Source organism: Nesoenas mayeri (genome assembly GCF_963082525.1).
Source record: "Nesoenas mayeri genome assembly, chromosome: 3".
Classification (NCBI taxonomy): domain Eukaryota; kingdom Metazoa; phylum Chordata; class Aves; order Columbiformes; family Columbidae; genus Nesoenas; species Nesoenas mayeri.
This window is the reverse complement of record NC_137544.1, coordinates 63,898,938-63,924,815: the sequence shown is the minus strand read 5'-3', so window position 1 is coordinate 63,924,815 and position 25,878 is coordinate 63,898,938. Positions and strand designations below refer to the sequence as shown.

Genomic DNA, 25,878 nt, shown 5'->3' with positions numbered 1-25,878 from the left:
GTTTGATTATAGATTTGCTCTTTCTGGGAAAAACTCACACCTGAACAACACAAATAAAGGAAACAACCTACTGAGACTCCATCACATCATACCTGTATTCCTAAAAGGACTTAGGAATGCCTCAGAATACACATGTATAGCGCTACCTACCTAAGCAGGTGCCTAAATGTTTCCAGAATCAGGCTTAAGAAGGAGGGGAGAGCCAGAATCTGTAACCTGGTCCCAGACTCTTAAGCGCTCTTCAGTGTTGGACTTGGAACTACAGTGCCTTTCTGCCCCCTCCCTCCGGTCACTGACCTTTCCTGGAACCATTTGTTTGAGCAATGTTTTGGTTCCTGTTGAAGTCTGGGGCATCAGTCCCAAGGAAGGGCTGAATAAAGGAAACTGCTGATGTCTGGCCAGTTCCCGCTTGCCGTTAAATCGAATTTGCAGCTTTTACAGGCAGGAAGTCACACTTGGATAGTCCATGTGGTATATGTAGTTATAGGTCTTTTCGTGGTGTTTTTCTTTGGTTTTGAAATATTTTACACATGGAAAAAGATGACTTTTAGTTGAGTTTATTGTAAGTTAGTTTCATTAAATTGTTGTGTGCCTCTTGTTTTGCAAGGGTTAAAATTTTGAGGCAACATGCCAGCCTTGTATATAATTTACAGCAGGGGCTTTTACATAGTTGATATTGAGAAAAGTGCTTGAGGAATGCAGACAGTGTGCAGGTCTCTAAAGCTGTTACGAACACAACACAGTTGTGGCAACTATTGCAGATGGGCGGATACACAATTATATGCTTAGTGTAAGGAAAGATTACTAAAAATATTAATGGAAAGCTTTAGTAGAGTTTGGTAATCCCTGTGTGTACTTTAGTACCTATAGCTATTATTAAGTAGTAAACAAATGCACTATATATTAGCAAACTGAACTTTTTCTCTAAGTAGAAAACTTTTTCATGAGTTTCATCAAGTTCTGTAGCAGTATTGTGCATTAACTCTGTATGTCTGCATGTGTGTGTGTATGCATGTATGTATGTATCTCAATCCTTCCCTCTCGGACTGTCCAAGGATGAAGTCTTAGAGTGTGCTGTACAGCGTATGGAGAGGTGAAGGAAAGATCACTTTGTTGCTTTTTTGGTTTCTGAGTCTAAATTGCTTCAGGGAGCAAAATGAAACCTAGAACAAACAACAGAATCTGCCATGTGGTAGGAGTTAGCCAGCCAAAAAGAGTGGCCACGCAGGCCCGAGTCCTTCAGGAGCTTTGTGTTCAGAGCTTCTCCCTTCCAGGCAGCTCTGCTGGTGCCGGTGCCATGACCGATGCTGCTGTGGAGGCAAATGTCCTGTTCAGTGACCTGCCCAGAAGCACAGGGTATTTCTGTACCAATACTTGCAAAACACATCTATTTATGTGTTTGGAAAAATCTTGTGCCAGGAGCTGATGTGGATGTGGTGCTGCTGGCTTGACCTGCGAAGCTCTGGTGGCTTCTGTGCGTGCCAGTGTCAGGTGCTTCTTGCCATTAGCAGCATGAGTTATGTGTTGCTTATTTCCACACTGAAATAAATCCCATTATTTTCGATCATGCTCTTACCAGACACTTTAACAGCCAGCTTTCTAAGCTGTAACTCTATTTTGAAGAGTATTATTGTCCTTTCAAGATGTCTCTTGAAATCTTTCAGGTTGTGCCTAGCCTGCAAGTTTGCAAGCTCCTGCATCAGTTTGAGACCTGAATCTCTTCCTGTTTGTGGTGTTCTCTCTTGCTTTCTAGAAGTGGAATTTTTGGTACAAGCATTTTGTTTATGATTTTTCTTTTTTATTTTAAAGACAATGAAGATAAGCTTTTAAAGCAAATAACACATTTAATAAAAATCAGTATGTTGTTGCTGCTTTTTTCTAGTGAAAGTGCCGTAGAAAGCATAAAATCACTTTTTAATCTCTTTTTATTATTATACATAAGGAAAGCCTGAGAGTGAGTCTTAAAAAAAAATTGTTATCAATGTTTTATTAGTATTAATGTTTTACTAGTTACTGTATCAATGTTTTACTAGTTACTGTAATTCACTCAGTGTTTGTAAGAAAGCAAAATAGGTAAGTTGTGAAAGTCTGATGTAAAAAATAAAATTAGGAAAAAGTTAACAAGTCTTCTTTACTTGTCATGGATGCAGAAATTGAGACAAATGTGGTTTAATTTCCTTTGGGTATTGCCTCTACTAAGGACTCCATGAGAATTGTGGAAGTGGAAATGTCTTTTCTTTCACTTCAGAATGTCAGCAATATAAGATATACTTATTTATTTTCCGTGCTTCTCACTGAGCTATGTGCCTCCTGAGATTTATGAAGTCTCTTTCTCCTCTCCTTCCTCTCCTTCCTCTCCTTCCTCTCCTTCCTCTCCTTCCTCTCCTTCCTCTCCTTCCTCTCCTTCCTCTCCTTCCTCTCCTTCCTCTCCTTCCTCTCCTTCCTCTCCTGTTCTATCATCCATTGCAAGCAGTTCCAGTTTCCTTTTTATGTTTATCTGTGGTTTGAGAAGTAAATGGACATTAGAGAGTCACAGCCTGTTTTCCTCATTCATGAGTCTAACTTTACTCCTCATTAGGAATTATGTACAAAACACAGACTTGCTCATTCAGGAAGTACTTTGGTTTTACTTTAAAGTAACCAGTGACAAGTTTGGGCCATGTTCTGGTTTAATATCTAAATGTTCAGTTTGCGCCCATTGAAGTCTGTTGTTGCAGAAATACACAAATCTTACATTAGCATCTGACCATTTATTTATTTTTAAACAGCTAATTCTTACTTCACTAAAATATAAGTTTAATTTCTCTTGAAATCAACATCTCATGTTGTGTCTACATCAAATTATGTTATCTTGCATAAAAAAATTCTGATCCCGTCTGAAATTAGACTATGAGAATCTGCAAACAGAAAGTACCTCTTTTTGCACATTAGGAAAAGAGACATATTTTAGCTTGTGGCTACACAAATTATTATTTTTGTCGTTTTAGAAGGGTGTAAAGTTTACATGTGCCTGTATATTACTTTACTTATTCTGAGTCTGATGTGGCACCTGTTCTGTAGAACAAGAACATCACTAATGATCATATTATTTGGAAGGGTAGTTAGTCCCCTTCCTTCTGCTAGGATGGTATATGGAGGGGCTTTGCATTTCTGTCCCATCACTTTTTAATCACTGTGTTCTTATGGCGTTTCAACCCTACCTTTTACTGTAGTTTTGTTTACTGAGCAAAATCAATGGGGAAGCATTGGTGGAGGTTATAGCAATCTTAAAATTTGATAAAGACTGGAAAACTAAGGTTTGCTGCCTTTTGTTTTTCAGCTCCAGAAGAAAAGGATGCAATTAAAGGACAATATGAAAAACTCCTGGATGCTTATGGTTGCTTAGGAGAGCTTCAGCTTAAATGTGGTAAGTGATCATCTGTATGACTGAGATTATAAAATGGCCAGACAATGCCAAATGACAAGAACAAGTGGCTGAAGTTGCCTAATTCCTTAACTTGTGGAAGCTAATTGAACCTTGTTATGTACAGTCTGGAAAAGATATATTTCTTTTTCTATGTCGTGCCAAAAAGCATATCACTGAATGATAGTCTAAGAATTTTGGATATTTTCTCACTTTTGTTTTGTCTAACATTCTAAGCTGCCTGAAGATAATTGCCATTTTTTTTTTCCCTACCACATTTGTCCAAGGCAGGAATCATGTTTAAATACTGAGTAATCATGGTCATCTGAGACTGCAGTACTACAGATTCCCATTCCATACTATAACACCCAGTTGCTTTTAATTCAGTAACTTGCGTGGATTAGGATTTGCAGAAGCAGACTTCATCTAGTATACTATGGACTATTTATTGTCTTTGCTATAAATTTCTGTATGGTTTGGGAATCTTGATTTAGCAAAGGACTTGCTGTTATACTGCCTACAGGAATGTTAATGGGAATAACATATTTTAGGAAGACAACTGCAGTAATTGATTTGAAGGTAATAGTACCTTACCCCGCAGACTTCAAATTCAGTGATTAAAAAGATGCGTTGAAACAAAAAGCACTATGTGCCTTTTTCCCATAGTCTTCTTACAGTGAGCCTCAATTTTGTCTTGGAGGAATGACTGTTTTCCATTAAATAAGATGCTTGGTCAAGAAATCTGCCACAGGAAGTGGTGGTGTGAGCACTGGTGTGTTTAGACCAGTGGATTTAAGGATGCATTTTTTTAGCTCACTATCCATTTTATGGCTTGAGTAATACGACTTGAGATTGACCTGAAGTTGTGACTGCAATCTGAAATATTTCTGTGTCATGATTTAAAACTGTAGATCCATCCAGTCTTTTTAAATGAATGTGGCCTTTTTTGGTTTGTTTCTTGTGGAGTTAATTAGTTAATTTCTATGGAGATTAGTATCAATTTGTCAATGTAATGAAAAATGGAGGGCTTGTGATTAGTTTTTCTTGGCACTTGGACCTGTTTTTCTTCATAGGAGTGTAATGAATCCTGTTGTAATAATAAAGGAATGTAGATGTTGAATTTAGGCTCTTCAAGCTACAGATGAAGGTAGTTTCTTGTATGTCACAGAAACGAAATATATCTGGTTTTAGCCTTCATATTAAAAGGCAAATGATTTCAAATGGAGTATGAAATATACTCAATTGTGTTAGTTCTCTTTTCTCCTTTTATTTCTGTGTTTCCCCTGTCCATCCTTTTATTTGAACAATACCTGCTTTACTTCAGTGCCCTTCAAGTGTGAGGTTTTTTCCTCTTTGATCTCTGTCATTGCAACTCTGTCTTGTTCTAACATTAAATTATATGTCCTGGGACAGGACTTCTTTTGGAAGGGACTATTAAAAATTTTATTGGTAATTGGATAAAAAAGTTAACTGCTGGAGGCAAACTTCTATTTGTGAGTGAGTAAAAAGTCAGGAGGGTCATGCTGTAATGGCAAGCAAAGGTAAACAAACATTTTCCACTGCTGAACATATTTAAAAAAGCAAAGATCATTGCATGCCACCTCACCATTCAAGAGAGAGCCCATTTTTTTAGTCTTGGTTAGATCTTCCATCTCTACACATAAGTAACTTCTATCCCTTTAGCAATTGCTTACAGAAAAAATTAACACTAGAAAGGAATGCAATGTAACTTTTTTCTTTTCTACATAATGTATTCTAGCACCTGCAAACAAGGGCATCATTGGCCAGCTCTTCCTGAGTGATCACGCAGACTTTGTTCAGGAGTATCAGTATTTTTAATTCCTACTGGAAACCTGTGGACCATAAGTACTAAATTAACTGAAAATATTTGTGGAAGTACATTCCACTGGGATATTAAAAGAGTATATTTGCAGAGCAGAAGGGGAGACTTATTTTCAAGACATGAAAGATGTCTCTGAGCACTTTAATTAATCTCTAAATACAACTACTTAGGAATCCAAATAAATCACATTGTATGCCTGCCAAAGCAGAGTGTGCTTTTCACAAGAAAGTAGATGAAATATGTGAATCTGACTCACAAAGTTAATGTTTCCCACCAGTAATAACCCTCACTTCTATGTACTTATGTCTGTTAACATGACTCACTAAGTTCTTCTGCTTTCTTTTATAAGATGGATGGCAGCAGAATGAATTGTACAGTGTTTCTGCGCTGTATCTCAGCCAAGATTTTGCTGCCAAAGAAGATCTAGCAGTGGTAAATACATCTTAAGCAAAGTGTTAAAAGAGCTGGCTTTGCAGCTTTTGGTTTAAACACTGTGATGTTAGGAAGGGGTCTGTATATTAAGTGGTATTTTTGTCACCATCATTACATAAGTTGTTTATTTTAATACAGCTGCTGTATTTGGGGAGGCACTCTGAATTCATTTGATTATTTGTATACTCTTGCTCTTGCTCATAGTACGTGTAGTTGAAAAGAAGTTGTTTCGGAGGCAAAAAGGACAACTGAGTACCTGTTTTCTATTCCTTTTGAATGTTTTCCTAATGTGTAATTCTATTCAGAAGAGGGAGAAAGAGTATCTTTGAGACTAAAACTGTAGTTTGGAAAATCTTGGTTATTTTCATAATTCTGCTATAGATTTCCTTAGAGATTTTCAGCTATTTGCTTGGAATCAGCTCCTCTGCTGTATTCTGTTGCTATTTTTGAAGGCAGATGAGAGGCAAAAATACCTTGCAAATAGTTTTTCAGTGGACTGTCAAGTGAAGTGGAGATATGTGTGGGGTGGAGATGGAACAGGCTGAGGGAACATAAGACAATAGCATGACTGTGTTGGACAAAAACTGGAGCAAATTAATTTTTAAAAAGAAAAGGCAGTCTCGAGTGAAATATTTATGGTTAAGAAGAACAAAAGAACTGAGTGTTGCCTCCTTTTCGCTGCAGCTCATAATAGGCAACTCTGAAGTCATGCCCTGAACTGCAGGGGAAACAATTGCCTTGAGTCATGTACACAGGTTAAATACAGAAACTGCAGCTTATTATTGTAGGCTGTGACGTACCAGAACTGCATTTCCTGTTCAACTTGGATTAAGGCAGTTGATTTCACAAGAGTTTTTGGAAAAAATGGATGCAAGTTATTTTTGTCTTGTTTCTATGCCAGATATTCTTCATCCTCTGCCCCCTTGTGCAACCTGATCAATGGGCATTCAGCACATATTGCTGTGAGCAAAACGTTTCTTATGTTTCCTCGCGAGTGTTCTTTACAGACGGTTGTGGTGATTTATAGCAGTCATGGGGCAAAATAATGATCTTGGTCACATTTAACAAACACTTCTCCCTGTCTATCTGAGGTCAAAGTTTGGTCCAAAAGATTTGATTTTTTTTTTCTTTAGTACTGTAGGTGGTTCTTCCTTTTTCACAGATATGTTGCTGTAGAAAGTGTGACCAGTAAGGAACACTTCACTTCTTGCTCTAAAATTATTTCAGAGTTTTCTTTAAAACACTCCAGATTGCATCTTAAGGAAATGAAGGACATTTCCACAGATATGATTGTCAAATGTACTTCTTTTGTTCCTAAATCACATAATCTTATGTGTAAAGTTTAGAAAGGCTAATATGAAGCAGGAAAGCACATTAAACTACTTGTAAAAGTTTTCATTTTTTTTTTTTTAAGGTTGGTTTTCATTTGCCTTAGCGCTGGCCTCATTATTCACACACTTTGGAGCTGTCAGTTGAATATAACATGCTTTCTGCTACCATAATGCACATGAAATCAGGGGAAAATTACCATAAATTTTGCACCCAGTATACTTCCATTAGTTACTTTTTTAATAAGAATTGTTGGGCTCTTGTTTCAAGAAATAAGACTGGAGTTTGGCTTGTCTCCTACTCCAAATATGCTCCTGGGAGCCGGGAGCCTCCATAGACTGGCTGCACTGGTAGTACTGACAGGGCCACTGACATTAGGGAATTGATTTAGCATTAATTCTGCCTTTAATCTTAAGGATGCGCTGCCAGCGTTTAAAAACTCAACTTCCTGACTTATTTGAGCTACACTTAAGTGATGACTGCTCACTTCAGGACTTTAGTATTTTTTTTCCATGTTGCTGCCGGTGTTCTGGACAAAAGAAACATAAATACCTTGATACTGTTTAGCTCCTTCTGAAGATTGTAAACCCATAATATGTTTTCTGATGATGCTGCCCCGTGTATTTGACTGAACTATCTTGTATATTTTTGTTGTGATTGGTGTTAATCTGGTACGTCAAGTGATATTTGTGTAAAAACAGTTTCACTGGAAACTTAAAAGGAGCAGTATTTTTAATATAATTACAGAATTGGAAATGGTAGTGAGCTGCAGTTTTGAAAAATTAAGGCTGCAGGGATTAATAGAATAGTCTTGACTAGTTTAAGGGGAAATACCTTCTAGCTTTAAGGAATGTCTGGGTGTTTCAATTTAGAATCACAGAATAGTTCGGGTTGGAAAGGACCTTCAAAGGTCGTCTAGCTCAACCCCCCCTGCAATGAGCAGGGACATCTTCAGCATGGAATTGTAGAATGGTTTAGATTGGAATAATTTGATTTCTTTCATTAAAGTTGTGATATTTTCACAATTTTTGCTTGGCAAAACCAATTTAATTTTAAAAATCCTCACTTTCTTGTGCCATAGCCTCATAAATCCACCTACCTTCAGAAATTCTTAATTGTGTTGGTAGAAGGATTTGTCGTGGTGGTTTGTTTGTTTGTTTTTTGGGGGCGGTGGTGTACTAAATCAGGAATCCAGGAATGTAACTTCTTGCATTCTTGTGTGAGATTTACGGGATAATAAAAATGAATTGTTTAGGAACTAAAAGAATTTCTCAGTAAATTCTTGTCAGCTAAAAATGTTATTTTCCTTGCAATGAATGAATAATTACCAAATAACTTAGTATCTGCAATTATTAGAAATGGAGAAAATTGATTTTAGTTTTGCTTTTTATAAACATTACTTGCTCCAGTAGCAGCATCCATCCTGCTAGAAGTTGAAGCAATTTCTTCCCTTAAATTTAAGTGCATTTAGGTAGGGTTGTGGTGGATACAGCTTTTTCACGTTAAGTAGCTATTTTCAACAGGAAAGAGTATGGTTTGTTGACACTTACATACCAGAAAAGAAACCACATTGACATTTTAAAGTTTAAATTTAGAAGTAAATGGACTGATTTTTTGCTTTAATGTATCCATAATTATAATCGTACTTTCAGTGACTGGAAAATAAGCAGAAGCATTCTTCCTGTGTCTGGTAATGTTAGATTTCTGCCATATTAGGTACTATTTGGATGTATAGTGCTTTTTTGTTATTCCTTGGAATAGCATTTTCAGTCTGACACAATGCCCAAGTGAAAGCATGAGTGGAGGTAGCGCAGATATCATTTCCATCACAAATGCTTCCAATGTAGTTATTGATATATTTAAAAACATTGACAGCCTGGGTTGAGGGTGACAGAGCACTGGAACAGGCTGCCCACAGAGGTTGTGGAGTCTCCTTCTCTGGAGACATTCAAGACCCGCCTGGACACATTCCTACATCTGCTCTGGGCGAACCTGCTTTAGCAGGTGGGTTGGACTAGATGATCTCCAGAGGTCCATTCCAACCCCAGCCATTCTGTGATTCTGTTGAAGTGTGAGAAAAAAATGTTTGAGATTGAATGAAGAGATTCGCAGACATAAACCCATGTTGCTGGCAAAGAAGGGAGGATGGGGAAGCTTTGTTTCACTCTGTATAGCTTAGTGGTGGGTAATTTCGTAGACCTCAGTGGAGACATGATGAAAAGATGAATAGCAGAGTAATGTTTAGGTAGCGTTAATTTTGCTGTGTGAGGTTCTAAAAGGGTGAAAAGCTGATGGGAGTCCTACCTCTGCTCAGGACTCTGCAGCTGCATCTGTGCTGTGAATAAAAATGGGGCAGGGCACAGGCCTGAGCGATGTCAGTAGGATATCGTGCTTGGCTTGGTCCCTGTGCCAAGAGCAGCATGCACATTGGGCAAGGATCTTCCTCCCCCAGCCAGTGCAGTGGCAGCCTGGAGCTGATTCTCAGGAACACTGTCCGAATACTACCTGGGATGAAGGGGGTATCAGGGGATGGGGCTTGGGGCTTTTTCCTAAAGCATAGAGTCAGAGAGATTGGTGTTAAGCTGGGACTGTGGTGTTGTACAGTTTCTGCATTCCGGCTGTTTTGTAGCCTGTATCCTGAGTTATTTAAGCAAATCAGAGAGATGAGAGTTGATCTGAAGACCACCTCAGCTCACAGAGCAGTCTAACTGGCAAAGCAGGCTAGCTTTATCATAGATTAAATCTATTCATCTCTACTTCCTTTTTTCTCCAATTTTCTGGCCTGTAAGTGTGAACTCTTTTGCCAGCCTGCCTGTGTTCAAAGGCATCATGAAAAGTACACGAAGGAGGAAGGCTTCTCCATAATTTGGCATGCTGTAAAGAGACTTATTCTGTGTATATAGAATCATAGAGTGGCTTAGGTCGGTAGGGACCTTTAAAGAACATCTAGTCCAACCTCCCTGCCATGGACACCTTCCACTATACCAGGTTGCTCAAAGCCCTGTCCAACCTGGCCCTGAACGCTTCCAGGGATGGGGCATCCACAACTTCTTTGGGCAACCTGTTGCAGTGCCTCACCACCCTCATTGTAAAAAATTTCTTCCTTATATCCATTTTAAATCTGCTGTCTTTCAGTTTAAAAACATTACCCCTTGTCTTGTCACTACAAGCCCTGGTAAAAAGTGTCTGTCTTCCTTATAAGCCCCTTTTATACATATAAAAATATATATAAATATATATATATTTATATATTATATAATGAGGTCTCCTCAGAGCCATGTCTTCTCCAGGCTGAACAACCCCAACTCTCTCATATGTAGTTACTGCACAGTGGCAGGAAACAGCATTATGGCTTTGGAAAGCTCTCAGTCTCCTGATCCTGATGGTGATTACCATTTTTGAGCTCATTAGTTAGTGATTTGGGGCAGTAGAGATGCTGGACTGGCAAAACTATGTAGTTTTGATTTGCTTTTCTGTCATGGTTTATTCCTACTTGTTGCCTTCTTAAACTAAATGATTGCTTTGTTTAGATCCAATTATTTTCTGCTGGTTTACGAGCCACAGATAAAAAGCCCACTATTATTAAGATTTTGTTCTTCTTGGCTGTTTTAATGTTGACTTTTATCATTTGATCTCTTCTGAACCCTCTAGGAAAGTTTAAGGTCACTGAAGCCAATGACAGTGCTTGTTTTCTTTTGTCTCAGCATCCCAGCGAGATGGCTCTCTCAGTCTGTCACTACTGGTTTTCTGTCCTTGAAGCTGACTCATACTAAGGCATATTAATAGTGTTTCCAAGTTCTTATGAGTGAAGTTTACTTTGAGCTGATCAGTTTTGCATGGCTTCAGGAAAGTCACAGAAGCTATTAGCTGTCCCGAGAGACAGCTAACTCCTCCTAACCCCTTCTGGAGGCTGCAAGACAGTATTTAGTCAGGTATGAACAACCATGGTGATAACTCATATATTTCCTACTCTTTCTCCTTTATAATTAGGCAGACTCATGTGTAAAGGAGGAGTAAACTTAAGTGTTATGTATTTCTAACCCTCCACTATGATGTCATCTAGAAAAGTACAGAAGACATTTTTCTTAAAAACACTCAAGAAAGAGCATACCGTTGTTACAGAAAGAAATGTGATGAACAGAGCTTTTTAGTAAATACCACCTACGCTGGCCTTTATGCAAAACTGGAGTCAGCAGAACAGAATGAATAAGATCTGATCTCCCACCTTGTCCTGCCATTCCAGTCCCACATGCCCACGCAAATATTCTGGCCCTGCCACAAACCACCCCTCATTCAGCTTTCTGTAGCCAACCTGCGATCTGGAAGCAAGGACTTCCCTGCTGGTGCTTGAGAAAAAAATGTAGCTGCGTGAGAGTTGATCTGCCTTTTTGGACAGTCGGTGACCATGGATGGTTGAAGAGTGACCCTACGAAGTGTTCCCTTTTGCTGTCTGAAACCTTACTGTCCTAGATTGACACTGTGACCTTAGCTAATTAGCTTGCTCTTGGCAGGTCAGCTGTTGTTTCTGCTATGCTAGAGCAATAAATCTTGGCTCACTTCCACCTTTTCTTACTAACTGGAGTGAATTGTCTCCATTAGAGGCCCATTTAAATGAATCAAACAGTTTCTTCCTAGCAAATCCAGTGTTTTCAGAACAATTGTTCTGCTCTTTCTTAATCACTTTATCATTTCAGAGAGAAGGAGCAGAAGTTAAAGTCCAGCTATATATGAGAGATGTGACTACAGTGGTGTTCTCAGGCTTCAAAATTTTGGGGCTCTGAAATTAAGCTGCTTCATGATTTCACTCTTTACTTCACAGCCATGAGAGTGAGAATTTTTTTTTTAGTGATAACTGAGGTTGTCATCTATTCATGTACACTCTATTATGACATAAAAAGCAAAATCTCAAGAATTGGTAACAATGAAACTTTGTGAATGGCTGAGCACACCCAGCTTCATCAGAAGCCAGTAAGAAATCTGAATCTTTGAAGTTCAGAAGTCAGTTGAAAAATTCATTGTGAGGTATATACACTTAATCTCATAAATGACCAGTCTTCTACCTTTCCCTTCAATCACATCCGATGAAAACTGTGTGTTCTCTAGGGGGGTGAAACTTCATTTCTGAGTACTGTCCCAACACCAAGTTCATTGCACTTCATAAAGTAAGTGGGAAAAAACCCATTCTAATGCAGCAAGGAAAGGGAATGTATAAGTATAGTGGAATATTATGCAATTGCACTCCCTTGCCTGCAGTCAAAGGGAACTCAGAAATGTAAATGAACATAGGCTGCGTGCTTGTGGTTTGTATTTGTTTTCTTCTGAAGCAAAGATAGTGGCCTCTGCTGGAGCCCTGTCAGCATTGCATATGACAGGACCCATGCGAAGTCGCTTAGCTTGTGTCTGCCTGTAACCCTTTTGTAACTGTCTGTCATCTTCTAGGTACCGTTCGGCTGCACTTTCTGGTCCTGGTGACAGGCTGTACATCAGTGGGAAAAATCCTGGATGCTGAAGTTTACAAAATTACTGCAACAGATTTCTGTCCTCTCCAGGAAGAAACCAAGGAAGAGGAGCGTGTTACTGCCTTGAAGAAAATACTGAACTCTGGGATGTTCTATTTCTCCTGGCCTAATGCAGGCTCAAACTTTGACCTGACTGTGCGGGCTCAGAAGCAGGGTGATAACCACTATGAATCCGGTAACTCGTTCTTCTGGTTAGTACTGCATGTTATACCAGTGTCTTCTCTCATCCCCACTTGTATCTTATTGGTCAAACGTACCCACAGGGAAGTGAACACATGCATTTCAGGTGCCCCTCCTTCGTTTGAGTGTCATGTCATTTTACAGGCCACGAGGCCTTCGTGAATTCATAGTAAACCTGGGTCAAACAAATCACTTCTATTTAATTAAAATTAATCTGATAGTGAAATTAAATTCTAATAACTGGACATTTTGCGTTTTTAAGAAGCAAACAGATGGATTGCTCACACTACAGGAACATTTCTCTACATGTCATGAATAGTTTCCCCTGCAGTTCTTTTTAATAATTTGCTTTAAAAGTTATCTAATAGAAACCTGCACTTAAACCTCATAAATCCCATAATATATGTTGAAGTATCTTCTATTTCTTAAAAGTGTATCTGTTTAAAGCTTGTAGTTTAATATTTCAATAATGTGCCCTAGTTTTTATGTTGAAAACATCAATATTAATATGTTTGCAGATCAAGGTAAATGTGTGTTGCACAGAAGGAAACTCTTGTGGTATTCTGCCCTGTATCTTATTTTCTTGTGCTTATACAGCAAATAAAAATTATTTCTTGTTGTGATAAGTATTGATTGAGTGGAAAGAAAAACACATAGATGCTGGGTTTTATCGTCCTTAGGTGGATTCACTTCTGATGTAATTCAGTTTGTTTGCTTTACAGGTTCTGTCAGAATTCTTGAATTCTTATACCCTCATTTTTTTCTTTTTAAACAAAAAGATAGTCAGGAAGCACAAATGTACTGGAAATAAAATGAGGGTTTTGTGATGTAGGTGGAATATAACTGGCAAAGTTAAATGTGGATGTGCTGCTGGAGTGGGTGAATATTAAATAAGAAAATAGTTCATAATGGATGATAAATAAATGTGAGAGAGCAGTTCATTCAGGCTAAATAATCTTTGTAGCTATGATGTGATTTTGGCTGATAAGATCCAGTGTTTTTTTTTAACTCAGGAGAGAGATATAGAAAACTTTCTTTCAACTGTGGTAATTCTGCATCCCTCACAAAAAGCTCTCCAAGCATGTCAAGTTAGACACATGGCACAAATGAGCTGTGTTCCAGTGGTGGAACTCCTAAGGTGGCAATATCCTAATAAAGAAACAACCTTTAAAGCAACTCTTTGTACCTGTACTGTCATGTGAAACTTTTCTTCTTAGAAGATAAGTATTTGAACTTTTCTTCTTTGCTGCTTCTGGCTAATCTAGGAGTAGCCCTTGAAGAGGTTCCATTCTCCTATGTGTTGTAGAACAGGGATGAATGGCAACACCATCACATTTAGGGCAAAAAGGTGTTCCAAAGAACACTTATCTTTAGGCAGTTATGTGATATGGGAGATTTCAGACCAAACAATAGATTCTTGAGAGAAGTAAGCAATGGGATAAATAGTTACATGATTAAAAGCATCACATGGCCTTAGTTATAAGCAAGACAAACTGCCTGTTAGATAAACTGCAACAACAACAAAATTCTACTGGAATTTGTCTGAGTGAGGACTTCTTCTGTGAGTACAGCTAGGAGAGGAGGCGGAAGAGATACCAAAAATTGTTTTAGACCTACTTTTTCAGTTACATATTTAGTTGAAAAATGTAAGAATGACTTACATATTTTTCAGAGAAATGTTTTACTCTAGACGAACAATTCATCAAGGGTTTTGCTAGATGTAATAAGTCTTGTACAGATCTGCTATTGAGCAACAAATGATCATAAAAGGGATTTTCTTGACCCTCATCTGTTACCAAAGGCACATTTTGAAAAATGAAATTAGGAGACTATCATAATAAAAGAGACTAGGGTCACTGTTAACCAAGCAGGACAGGTTTCTTGGGTTGTTGATCTTAAAATAGTTTGAAGGTTAAAACAGACACTTATCTTAATTTTAGTAGCACTTCTTGCGATATCTCCATTGACTTATGGGTCTAGTTCCTGCTTGGAAAAATTTTCCTGAAAATCCTGATGAGTTTTAAAATGACTCTTCACCTTGTAGTGTATACTGAGGTCCAGGCAGTACTGTTCAAAAAGTAATTAGCTTGACAGCACTGTAATTTATGAAAAAAGATTACTAAAGATAAATTTATTTCTGGAGCTGAAATAGGTGACATATGCATCTGAGTTTATAAGACAGGTACAAGGTATAAGGACAGCATCTTGGTGATAGCTGTGCTGTTAACATTTGTCGTGTTCTGTTCACTGTAGTAGTTCACAAGGATTTCTTCCCGATACTTCCTGGTTTGGGATAAAGATACAACAGAAAAGGGGTCACAAAATGCTAACTACTCACATTAATGATTGTTGTGGGGTGGGACCCATGCCTGTCTTATTTTATTCAGTAATGTGTCTCTATGTTGAACTTTCCAGGAATCAGCTGTTGCATGTGCCCTTCAAACACTACCAGGTGAACTGCTCTGACTGGTTGCTCAAAGTGATCTGTGGCGTAGTGGACATTCGCACTGTTTATGCTTCCCACAAGAAGGCAAAAGCTTGCCTCATCTCTCGCATTAGTTGTGAGCGGGCTGGTGCCCGGTTTCACATTCGAGGGGTCAATGATGATGGACATGTGTCTAACTTCGTTGAGACAGAGCAGGTAAGTGGATGTATCCATTAGCTTTGAATGAGTCAGTCTACTCAAGTTTAATTGGGACAGAGTTTCCAACAAGAATTAAAGGAGTTCAGCAAAAGTTTTATTCAATAATATTAAAAATATTATTGTGTGACAGATCTATTTGTTCTTGCCCATTAAGCATTTCTTTGCGATCTATGCACACGATTTTCACTAATACTTTTGATTTTTTTTTTTTTCCCTGAGTGTGAAATTCTGGCCATTTGATATTGTAGTGAAATATAGACATGGGGTTTTAAACTATTCAGAGAGCCCTGTGTGTTAATTCATGTGAAATCAACACATGCAACAATAGGTTTCTCAGTTGCATGAAACTTGATTGAATTATCAGTCATGAAGCCCATGTATTAAACAAAATGTTTTCAAATCTGTTCCAGAATAAATGTCACTCTTTTATACATACTGCAACATACATTTTAAAGTACATTTTTTCTAAAATTCGTTGTGTTTCCTATGCTACAGAATGGAGAAGATTTAGTTTGAAAGATTTTCTATAAAGTAATGGTCTCTACACTTAATTTCTCTTTTGTTCATTTTAAGTATCTCTGTTAGTCCCTACCACCAGGTTTGCTGAGCTAGCCATTTAATGTCCCTTGCACAACCGTGACATAACTATGTCTACACTGATGTAAAATAATTTGGTTAGGGATGCAGGGGGTGATATTGAGCAAAGGCTAGAGCTCAGATTTGCTTTTGGCTCTGAGGAAGCCACTTAGAATCATATAAAATCTTATTATTATAAATATTCATGTTTCAAATTACTCTTGTCTGCCTTGTTGGATTGAAGCTATCACTTCTTTGTACGGTAAGTTTTTCAGCTATAAAACAAGGATGATTATTAACTTCCTGCCTCACAGGACTTTTGCAGAGCAGTGAGGACAGTATTTATAGAAGGCAGGTAGTGTGTGCTGTGCTATGGTGAAGAATTCTCAGTGCTCAAATATATCATTCTAGTCAAGAGGAAGCTGTCCAGTGAAGGAACTGTGTTTGCTGGGAGTCAAATAATCTTTGGCTAGTAAAGGAAATGAAGAAGAAACACCATCTTCTTGGAGTCGGGCACATTCCAGTGCGACTCATTTTGGAAGAGACTTCATTTTATATTCCGCTTTGCTTTGTGGGGGATTCTCTCCAGTCAGAGGTTATATGGCACAGTTTTTATACGTACATGATGAAAACCTTATTTCTAGCTTACTCTGAGACAAAATATATGGGTGAAATGCATTTGGCAGGCTCCCTTGATTGACACAGCCAAACAAATAACAGAGAGTCAGCTGTTTTTATTACACATGGTTTAGCTTACTGCTTTGAAAGTCAACAAAAAGCAGTGGACCTTGAAGAATCTGAAATCTTCTGTGCCAGCTGAAATGAATACTTTCTTATTCAAGTATAATCACCTTTTCTTTTTTGAATAGAAGTAGTAATTACTAGCAGCCAGAACCAGCATACAGAAATGAATGTCTCTAGAAGCAGAACAGATAAATGGCTGGTAGTAGTTACCAACAAAGGACAAGGATCTGCTCTTACAGTTTGGTTGCTTTCAGTGTCTTCTGAGCAGATCTACCAAATATGTATATGTAGCATAGATTGTTTATATATATATATGTGTGTGTGTGTGTATTTATGTAGGTGCACATAGAATGAACATAGATTGCTTGGTGATGTTCACAAGAGGAAGCTGGTGAGACATCTCTACATGACACAGTGAGTGTAGCATATAGATACTGTGTCATTCCTTGTTCCAGAAGAGTTGTAGCTCTGCCATGGTAGGACTGTGCCTGGCTGCTGGGGGCGATGTCACCCTGCAAAGGTGCTTATACTGCAGCACTAGTATTTCATTATGGCTCTGCATGAGTGTAGCAGCTCAAAATCAGTGTTGTCCTTTCTCTTATCCTCCTGCGTGAGGTTGGTTTGCCTCCAGGCACCTGTTTGTCCAAAATCCAGCAATGTTTGAGCGCTTCCAAAATTTCCTACAAGATGTTGCCTTGGTGATACAGCTTTAACCTCTTCACCTGCTTCTGCCTAAGGATGCATGTAGAGCTGCCTTAGATTGACAGTGCTGCGTTGCTCAGCATTAGGCCTGGAGGAGTTGCGGCCTGGAGGAGTTGCAGCCTGGTATTCCCCACTCTGCCACTGAGGTTTGATCCCAAGGACATGCTCAATGCATGCACGATGTTACACGTGTGACTTTCTGCCCAGTGGTCAGAGTTCTCATCAGAGATGTGGGTGGCTTTTTGCTCATGTGTCTTCTTTTCCCATTTTGCCTGCATTTTCAGTAGGCTGCCCTGGCAGCTTTCCACTTAGTGTTCAGGCTTCCACAAATTCTGCTTGCTGGATGCCAGACTCTTCCCCTGCAATGCCTGAGTCTCTAATATCAGCTTCTGAATTCTCTGCTAATAATTCTCTTTTGTGCCTCTGCTCCAAAGCAACTGCGAGTTGAGTTCTGCAGCGTCTACACCTTTCTAGAAAGTCTGTCACTGCATTGGGAGATGTAGATAGGGCTGCTCAGCGAAAAGTGAAATTTTCGCCCAAACTTGGGGACAGAAGAAGGGACATATGCCATTTTAAGTAATATCTTGGTACAGTCTGCTGTGTTAGTTGAGTGCCTTCTCATGAGCATTAGTGCAAAATATTCTTCAAATCCTGAATAACATGTTCTCTTGCTGAAATGCAGAAGAAAGAAAATGTTAGAAAGGGTCATCAGCTGTCTTTCAGATCAGTCTCACATTTGCAGCGCTGCACTTAGCAGTTGTCTAATCCTGGCAAATACTTGTCTGACCCTCCTCACTAGTTGGGTCAGAAGTAACTCATTCGTATTCAGTTATATTCCTGGAGCACATTATGTTGCAAATGATTAGCACGAAAAATAAGACGATCTTTGCATCCCAGCAGAAAAGCTGGGGATTGGCTCCTGGTGAGTACTTGGTTGCTAAGGCTTCCCTGAGCTGGGGCTGGGTCAGGCTCTTCACTGGAGCTGCTGAGCTTTGTTCCCAGGGTGAAGTAGGAGGACTGAAGGCTTTTGAGTGTTTTGCAATTGGGAAAGCAAAAGCACGAGAGCAAAATGGCTATAGGGTGAAAGGCTCGAGTAGGTTGAAAATTATAACAAGGGCTGGCAGTTTTAAAGAATTGTGTGGTTTTGTTTGTTTTTTTGTTTTTAAAGGATAAAAGAAGGTTGCTGTTGCTAATGGTGATAAACACCAGTTTTACCAAACTGCGTGTCCTAAGAAAGTGATGTTGGGCTAACCACTGGGATGCCTGAGAATCCAGTTCAAGCTGGCTTCCACTTACCATTAGGAAGGAAGAGCCCTAGAATAAACTCTCTCCTAGTTTCATAGTAGACTACTGACTAATCGCCTGTGAGGTAATATGTTGGCTGAATAACATTTCGTTTCCATTTGTTGCAGCCTGTACAGTTTAATGGCACGCTGGCCATGTGCTTTCACGGCTAAATAGCACCCTAGGATTCCGAAAAGCCAGGACTTTTCCTCCTTTTATAGGAATTACTTCTAATATTTTTCTGTTTTTAGAAGAGGGAGAAACAATTAGTCCTATCTCCAGGCAGCTCTTTTATGCATAGATGGTATGCTTTTGTCTCCCACTGAGTTAGCCTTGTGGCATTTTAGCTCCGCAATGACTCATTTCTTGTGGGCTCACTTAACTGCTGTGACTCACAGTGCTTGAGAAGAAAGGGGGAGAAGTTAAATATCTCACTTCACTTTTGCTTTTCCAAAAAAAAAAAAAAAGCTACTAGAAGATCTTTCAGATGTTTGATCATTTGGTTTGCATCTTTACAAAGAGAAAAGAAGAAAGAAAAAATTGTGGGAAACACTTAAAGAAAAGCAAATCATGATGAGAAAAGATGATTTTTTGAAATTTCTCCAACATGTACTTCCAGCTTTGCTGCCAGTATTTTGTAATGCAATGGCAGCCCTTTCTACTTGCAGTGTTACAGTTAATCCTTAAGTAGTTTTAAAATCACATTCTGTCTCCCAATGACAGATTAAATGTTTCCCTTCACCCTTTTTTCCTCCCCTACTAATGCCCTAAAGTTGAGACTGTATCGCATTCTTTTAATTCTTTTCTGCTGATAACGTTGAGAAACAAGCGTGCTTTTTTCATTTAGTTTGTGTGCCTCTCACTGTTGACATTTCAGCTCCTCTCTCAGTTATTCTCCAAAGAGTTGTGCTAAACTCTTCATATCTTAACTTTGTGACTTACGGGGAACAGCTCTAATCTACCAAAGATAAATTAATGGTTTCAGTTGTTTTCCCCTTCATAGAACTGTTCAATAAAGAAAATTGAAACCTTGACAAGACATTAAAAAGAAATGCCATTAATTTGGATTAACCTTCGCTTTCTTCCAGTTTAAGAAAAAAGTGTCAGGCATGGATTAAGACAAATGATCCCTATTTCACAATAACTCGTAGACCATGTTGGATAACTCTCCAAGAGAGGAATGGATGCAATCATGTGGTTAATTTATTTTCTGGATCAAGTTTTAGTATAGCCCCAGGTGGGGCAAAGAGGATTATTTTGGCAAGTATATCCTTGGCTCCCCTGGTCTGAGTTAAAGGGACTCGCACAGAGGTATGTTTAGACCATCTGTCATCTGTGTGTTTCGTGGGTTGTGTGGCAGAGCTGGGGGTCCCAGAACAAGCCCTGTGAGTATCCATTTTGTCACGGACTGTGTCTCTGTGCCCCTTGAGTCTATAATGAATGTTGCAATTTGAAGTTGTGACTGGATAATTATTTCCTTCTAATGAAGCTGGGTGATGGAGATTAGTGAATAAATTATTCCAAGAGAGGAATGGGAGCTGCACGTTGGGATTAGAACACCAGCTGTTGATGTAGATGTTTGCTTGCTAGCTTGCCAGCAGTACCTATGCATGAAGCTTGTGTTACTGGGAAAGGTCTTTGAATCCCAGGGGCAAGGTCTGGGCCTAGGCAACAAAGAGATTGGGAAACGTCCTCTTGAATTGTCAGCACTGTCACATTTGATCCTGGAGACAGAGAAAGACACCACAGAAAGAGTCTAAGACAGCAGAAGTTGAAAGAAAAACATGGTAAATTCTAACACTCGTGATCAGAGGACAGGCAATCTGTTATCAAGGAGAAGAGGTCCTCCACACGGATCAAGTATTGAGTTGCTGGTATGTTGTCTGGTGGGAAACTGCCTGAAAATCCATCCAGCTAACTGGATTGGAGTGTTCCGTAGGCCAGACCCTTTAAGATTAATGAAGTAATCCTCAAGTGTTTTGAGGATTTGATAGGACTGAATATTCTCCCTGGGGCAAGTAGGCAAAAACTTGCTGCCATTTTGGATCTAAGACAAAAAAAACCAAGACTCCACAGGAATTTTTATGAAGTCCAAAGACAAAGATTTAGTAGTATGTATCAACCCTAACGACAAAGTGTTGTCCAAAATGTTACTGATTGTTATTGAACTGTTAGAGAAAAACTCGTATGATCCTCTTGGATGTATTTCTTGTGCGTGAGTTAAGGAAAAGAGCTGACAGGAAGATTCTGGAAATAAAGTGCTTTTTAAGAAAGGTATTTTTTTTTCTTAAAGAACTGTTAATCTTTTGTGTAGTGCCTTGGAATAAGAGAAATGCACCTGCTAGAGAACAGAGTAATAAAGTCAAAACTAGAATGGCAAAAAAGTGGGACAGATGTGTGCTTGTAGAAAACACGACATTGTGAACAAAAAACGAGCAAGGCTTGGAAGAATATAAGAAAATAAATTCTGTACTTAACCACGCATAAATGCTGGAATTGCAAAGGCAATTAAGTTGGAATCTTTTATTTATTAGTGTAATTTTAACCTGGATATATTACTAGTGCTTATTTAAAATTTTAACAAATGTGGTTTCTTATAGTGTATATGGGTATTAAGATTATGTCCATTCCTGAACTGGAAAGTCATCTTAGTCCCAGTCTTTCAACCCACTCACTTTAGACATCTATTGGCAGGAAGGCTTGTTGCCCCTATTATTGTAATGTCATGGGACTTACGGAGAAGAAGTCTATGTCATGTTCCTTGAAGTGGTGAATGAAGGACAGTGGGTATTGCTGAAATACAGGGAAGATTTGCACAGTGGTAATGCTTAATGAAATGGTTATGGTCAGTTTAGGAAGGAATGGCTGGCAGAAAAGGGTGTTATTCTCCAACTCATTAAAAATACTAGGTCTTCTTCCAACTCACTGGCAACTTTGAAGAAAATAATTTTGGATTCATCTGGGTCATGGAAATGAGGTGAGAGGATTGTGAAAGACTACAGAATTGCTCCAGAGAACAGAATGATGAGCACTATAAGTGAAAAGAAAGTGCTAATGTGGAGAACTTTCTTGTGAATGACTGTTGGAGAGGCCATGCTCCCACTTCGAAAACATCTGAATTTCGAAAAGCTACATAGGAAAGTGCATTAAAATGTCAGTTTCTGTAAGATGCCCTATCATCATAGGGGAGCTCTGTGTTGGAACTCATCTTGACAGAGGTTGTCCGCAGCCCATCGCATCAGGATGTGGGCATCCTGTTTAGATCACAGGAATGATTCCCAAATAATTTGATTTTTTGTTGTTGTTGTTCAGTTCTCCAAATGGACAGCTTAATAGAGCAGAAAACAGAAGAGGTAATGGGTGAAAACCAGTTAACAGAAAATGTGAGTGATAGTAGTAACAAACATCAGTTAACTCTCTCAATGTTGAATCACTAGTAAGTAGAAATATGAGCACCTGTTAATGAAGAAAGGCAGAGATGTTTGGTCAGGTTTTTTTCTTCTGCATTTGACATAAAGAAGGCAGGTTATATATTCACAGTCTGTAATGGTGAAGAAATACTTTCCATTGAAACTGTAGCTCAGGAAGATGTTAAACTGCAGGTATTAAAATCAGAGTTATTCTATTTTAATCAGTGGATCTAGAGAATTTGCAGCTGGGACTTTTAAAAGAGCTGGCTGAAGAGATACTTGAGCTATCAATTTTTCAGTTAGTTGTGGAAACAGCATGTTCTAGAAGACTGTGAAGAAAACTGATCCTCTGTAACAAGCTGTTTGAGTGGGCAAATTGTAGTTCATGTGAAGCTTTGTCTGTAATTGTCATCATTAGATGTTTCATTTCAACTCACTCATTGCATCACTGAGGTGATGAATTTTGTCAGATTTTGAAGGGAGACAGTCCTGACTCTTTTATTTTTGCGTAGGCTCAGGACCTGATCATCATAATTTAGTATGAGTCAGGATAATGCTAGGACTGTCAGCGGAGCTACACAAACTTGCTTTACCTTAGAACTGGCTCCTTTGGGTCTATGAGTGTGAGTGAAAAGGTGATTCAGTGTTTAGAAGTCACTGACTTATCTTGGTGCAACCTGTCTCAGTGAGGGTGTGGTAAAGATGAGGAAGGTGGGCCTGTTCATCCCTCCTCGAGTCCAAGGAGAGGTGCACCAGTGTGTTGCCATGGTAATTAGCTCCTGCACTCAAATACTGGCCATGTTTAGAAAACTTTACTGAGAGAGGGTGTTTTAGAGCCACATTACTCAAGCTGTTGGACAGACCTTGCGGTGAAGCTTCTCTGGGCAATCTCCTCTCTTGCAGGGGGTTGTGCTAGGATGCGATGCAACAGAGGAGGTTTCTTAATTCATTGATGTGAGGCTAAAAACATCAAAACATGCCATTTTGCACTACATCTGGGCTAGCCATGGTGCGAACATAAACATTGTGTCCTTGACAAAGCCACGTAAGTCATCTTAGTGAAACAAGGACAGTTGTAAGTGCTCTGCAAAAATATTGTAAAGATTAGTTAGATAAAGCTGGTGACAAAATATTTAAATACCTACCTCTTATTCTTTTCGCGTATATAGCTCTAAAATTGGTACATTGGTAGTGATTATAAAGATGAGAGGTATGGAAGCACTTCCCATGAGCCACCCAGCCAGCACATCTAGTGGCAAATCGAAAAGCGCAAACCACATTAAAGCTGTAGAGTAACCCATTTTCATGTTCTTTTCTATTTTGGGAGCTACTAGCCAGCTGGCAGCAGTTGTGCTAACTGATACGAGGTGCTTTGAGAAGCAGCTACCTGGATGACCTGGATACCATTCCTCCACAGGGCTGCAAGACTCATTGTCATGCATGAGATAACAGAGATGTGTATCATGTGTATCATGTATCCCCTGTGGAAAGCAGCCAGGATTCCACTGCTAAGTATAGGCCAGGGGAGTGAGCCAGGCTTTGCACAGTTGCTCTGTGGTCATACTGAATCTGAAGATAGTACCTTTTGTGCAAAGTTAACACATGTAACGCTTTGCTTGGGGGCTGGTGGAGGGGAAAGGCAGAGGGGAAAATTAGTCTTTGTACTTTGCATAGATTTGACTCAGAATCAGCTTGTTAGCAGTGATCGTAAGAACAAATATTAAGGAAGACTGAAGTCTGGTTAAGGAAAGAAATATGGGGAGTTTGGAGATTCTCACTATAAGCCTTCTGGAAAAGCACTAAATCACATGCTGTTCACTGTATCTTGGAATGGGAGTGACTAAGCTGCTGGTTTCACTGAGATTTATTTGGATACTCTGACAAGGCACAACATGCAGTGAAATAAGAAATAGCAAATAAAGCAAGAGGTAAGCTTATCCCACACCTGACATTACCCATCATCAGTCACAAGGAGCAATGACATTTTGCACAGTTTAATTGTGTGAGAGAGACAGGGAGAGTATATGGCTGGTCTTCCTGAGTGTGTCCAACAGTTGATCAAATCCATCTTCACAGTGGATGAAAGATTCCTTCCTTCTTGCCAGTGGTGGTGTTTTACATTTTCTTACTTCTGGTGAGTAGTGAATTGAATGTTCTGTGATTACATGAAAGCAAATACGTTGTGCTTTGTTCCACTGACTGTGAGACTATGGAAAAGTGGCTCAGCAGTAAGTGGATACAGTGAGATACATGGGTTACTTTTTTTACCTTTTGAGTTCAGTGTCTTAAACTGTCACCTAGTGAAGGGGTCACAGACTGATAGATCTAACTGCAAATTCCTTCCCTTGTTTTATTTTTGCAGACAATTTACTTGGATGATGATGTCTCTTCCTTTGTGCAGATCAGAGGTTCTGTTCCACTCTTTTGGGAGCAACCGGGGCTTCAGGTAAACAAGTAATCAAAAAGCCTACCTTGCATATCTCTCTTACTACTTATAATTTAGAAGTTACATAAAATGTAATTGTTTTCTAAAATTAGCTGCAAACTCATTCCATGAAAATGCTGACTCTTTCATTTTAGGTTTACCTTGTGGGAAATTTTGTGTGTTTAGATAAATGGAACTAAACCAGGCAAATGGCTATAGTTAAATGAAGTTTAATCATATGCCTCTGTAGGGAAATATTTGTAAGGAACTGTGTCCTGATGTCCTAAACTGAATCTTACAGCAATATCTTTATAGCATTTTTACTTTGATTTGGAATAATCTTTCCTTCTGAAATGCCCAGTTGGTTTGATGATGTTGACGTCCACAATAAAATTGGAGTATCTAGGGATACCAGGAGCTCTATAGGAGCACGTTACCTTGAAACAAAATATAATGTCTGGATAGTGTGTTTGCTAGATTTGAGTCAAAAGAGGGATGATAATCTAATCTGATCTTCTGCTAGGCAGAGATGTAGGGTTTCATGAGGAGATTATTGCATCAAGCCTAGTGGGTTATATATTGTCTGTGACTTACGGTTTATATACAGCTACAAGTTTAAATAAGAATCATCCTGGCACTCTTTGCGTTTTCTGAACAGAGGAATAAACAACTGCAATGAGTATGCACATATATGCATGAATGTTAGTAGAGAGAATATGTATTATAACTGTTTTTTTCAGATTCCTAAAGATTATTTGATACTTTAAAATCATTGAATCAAGCACTTAGGTACCTTTCAGAACTACTGGATTTAGTGCAAAAGGAAGATGACGAAAGGATCTGTATTGTTGTCTGTTAGCACCATCCAGTGCAATACTTGGTTTTATAAAGGAGTTCTGCCTGTAGAGTTGTGCATATGTCCTGCCCATGATGTAGCTGTATCCAGCACTGTTGTTCTGTATGTTATGAAACCACAGAGCTCTTGCCCAAGTATTTTTGGGTAGTGAGTAGCATCTCTAGTTTAACAGAACTTGAAACTTTTCAGTAGGGACACAATCTGGTTTTTTTCCTAATCTGGATTAGATTATGCATCTTTCATTTATGCTGGTGAATACTGATTAATTTTATTCCTTGGAAGTGAGTGTGCTGGCACTGGTATTAGAAAGAACTGGAGAAACCAACCTCATGAAAGAAGAGGATGAAGTATAGGAAACAGAGCACAATCCTATAAATAATTAGCAGGGTGTTTTTTTGAGAGGAAAAAGCCCTCTGCATACTGTAATAACAGCAGCTAGCATTCAAAAGCAGCTTAAGGCTACTGTTGTTGACATCTATATTAAAAGTCCTGTTAGGCTGATGGCACAGGATTTCACCCTTCGTGTTTTCA

The 25,878-nt window shown here is 38.9% G+C and overlaps 1 protein-coding gene across 1 annotated transcript in view; it reads left to right on the top strand.

Annotated features, from left to right (window-relative positions):
* The window catches only part of SYNJ2 (synaptojanin 2), a gene marked incomplete at both ends in the record, with an annotated part of 66,093 nt that overhangs the window by 5,197 nt on the left and 35,018 nt on the right, over nucleotides 1-25,878 (top strand). The window contains 4 exons of the mRNA XM_080341212.1: nucleotides 3,320-3,406; nucleotides 12,447-12,717; nucleotides 15,122-15,347; nucleotides 24,429-24,512. Coding sequence (XP_080197338.1) covers nucleotides 3,320-3,406; nucleotides 12,447-12,717; nucleotides 15,122-15,347; nucleotides 24,429-24,512 — 668 coding nt within the window. The remainder of the gene's footprint in view (nucleotides 1-3,319; nucleotides 3,407-12,446; nucleotides 12,718-15,121; nucleotides 15,348-24,428; nucleotides 24,513-25,878) is intronic.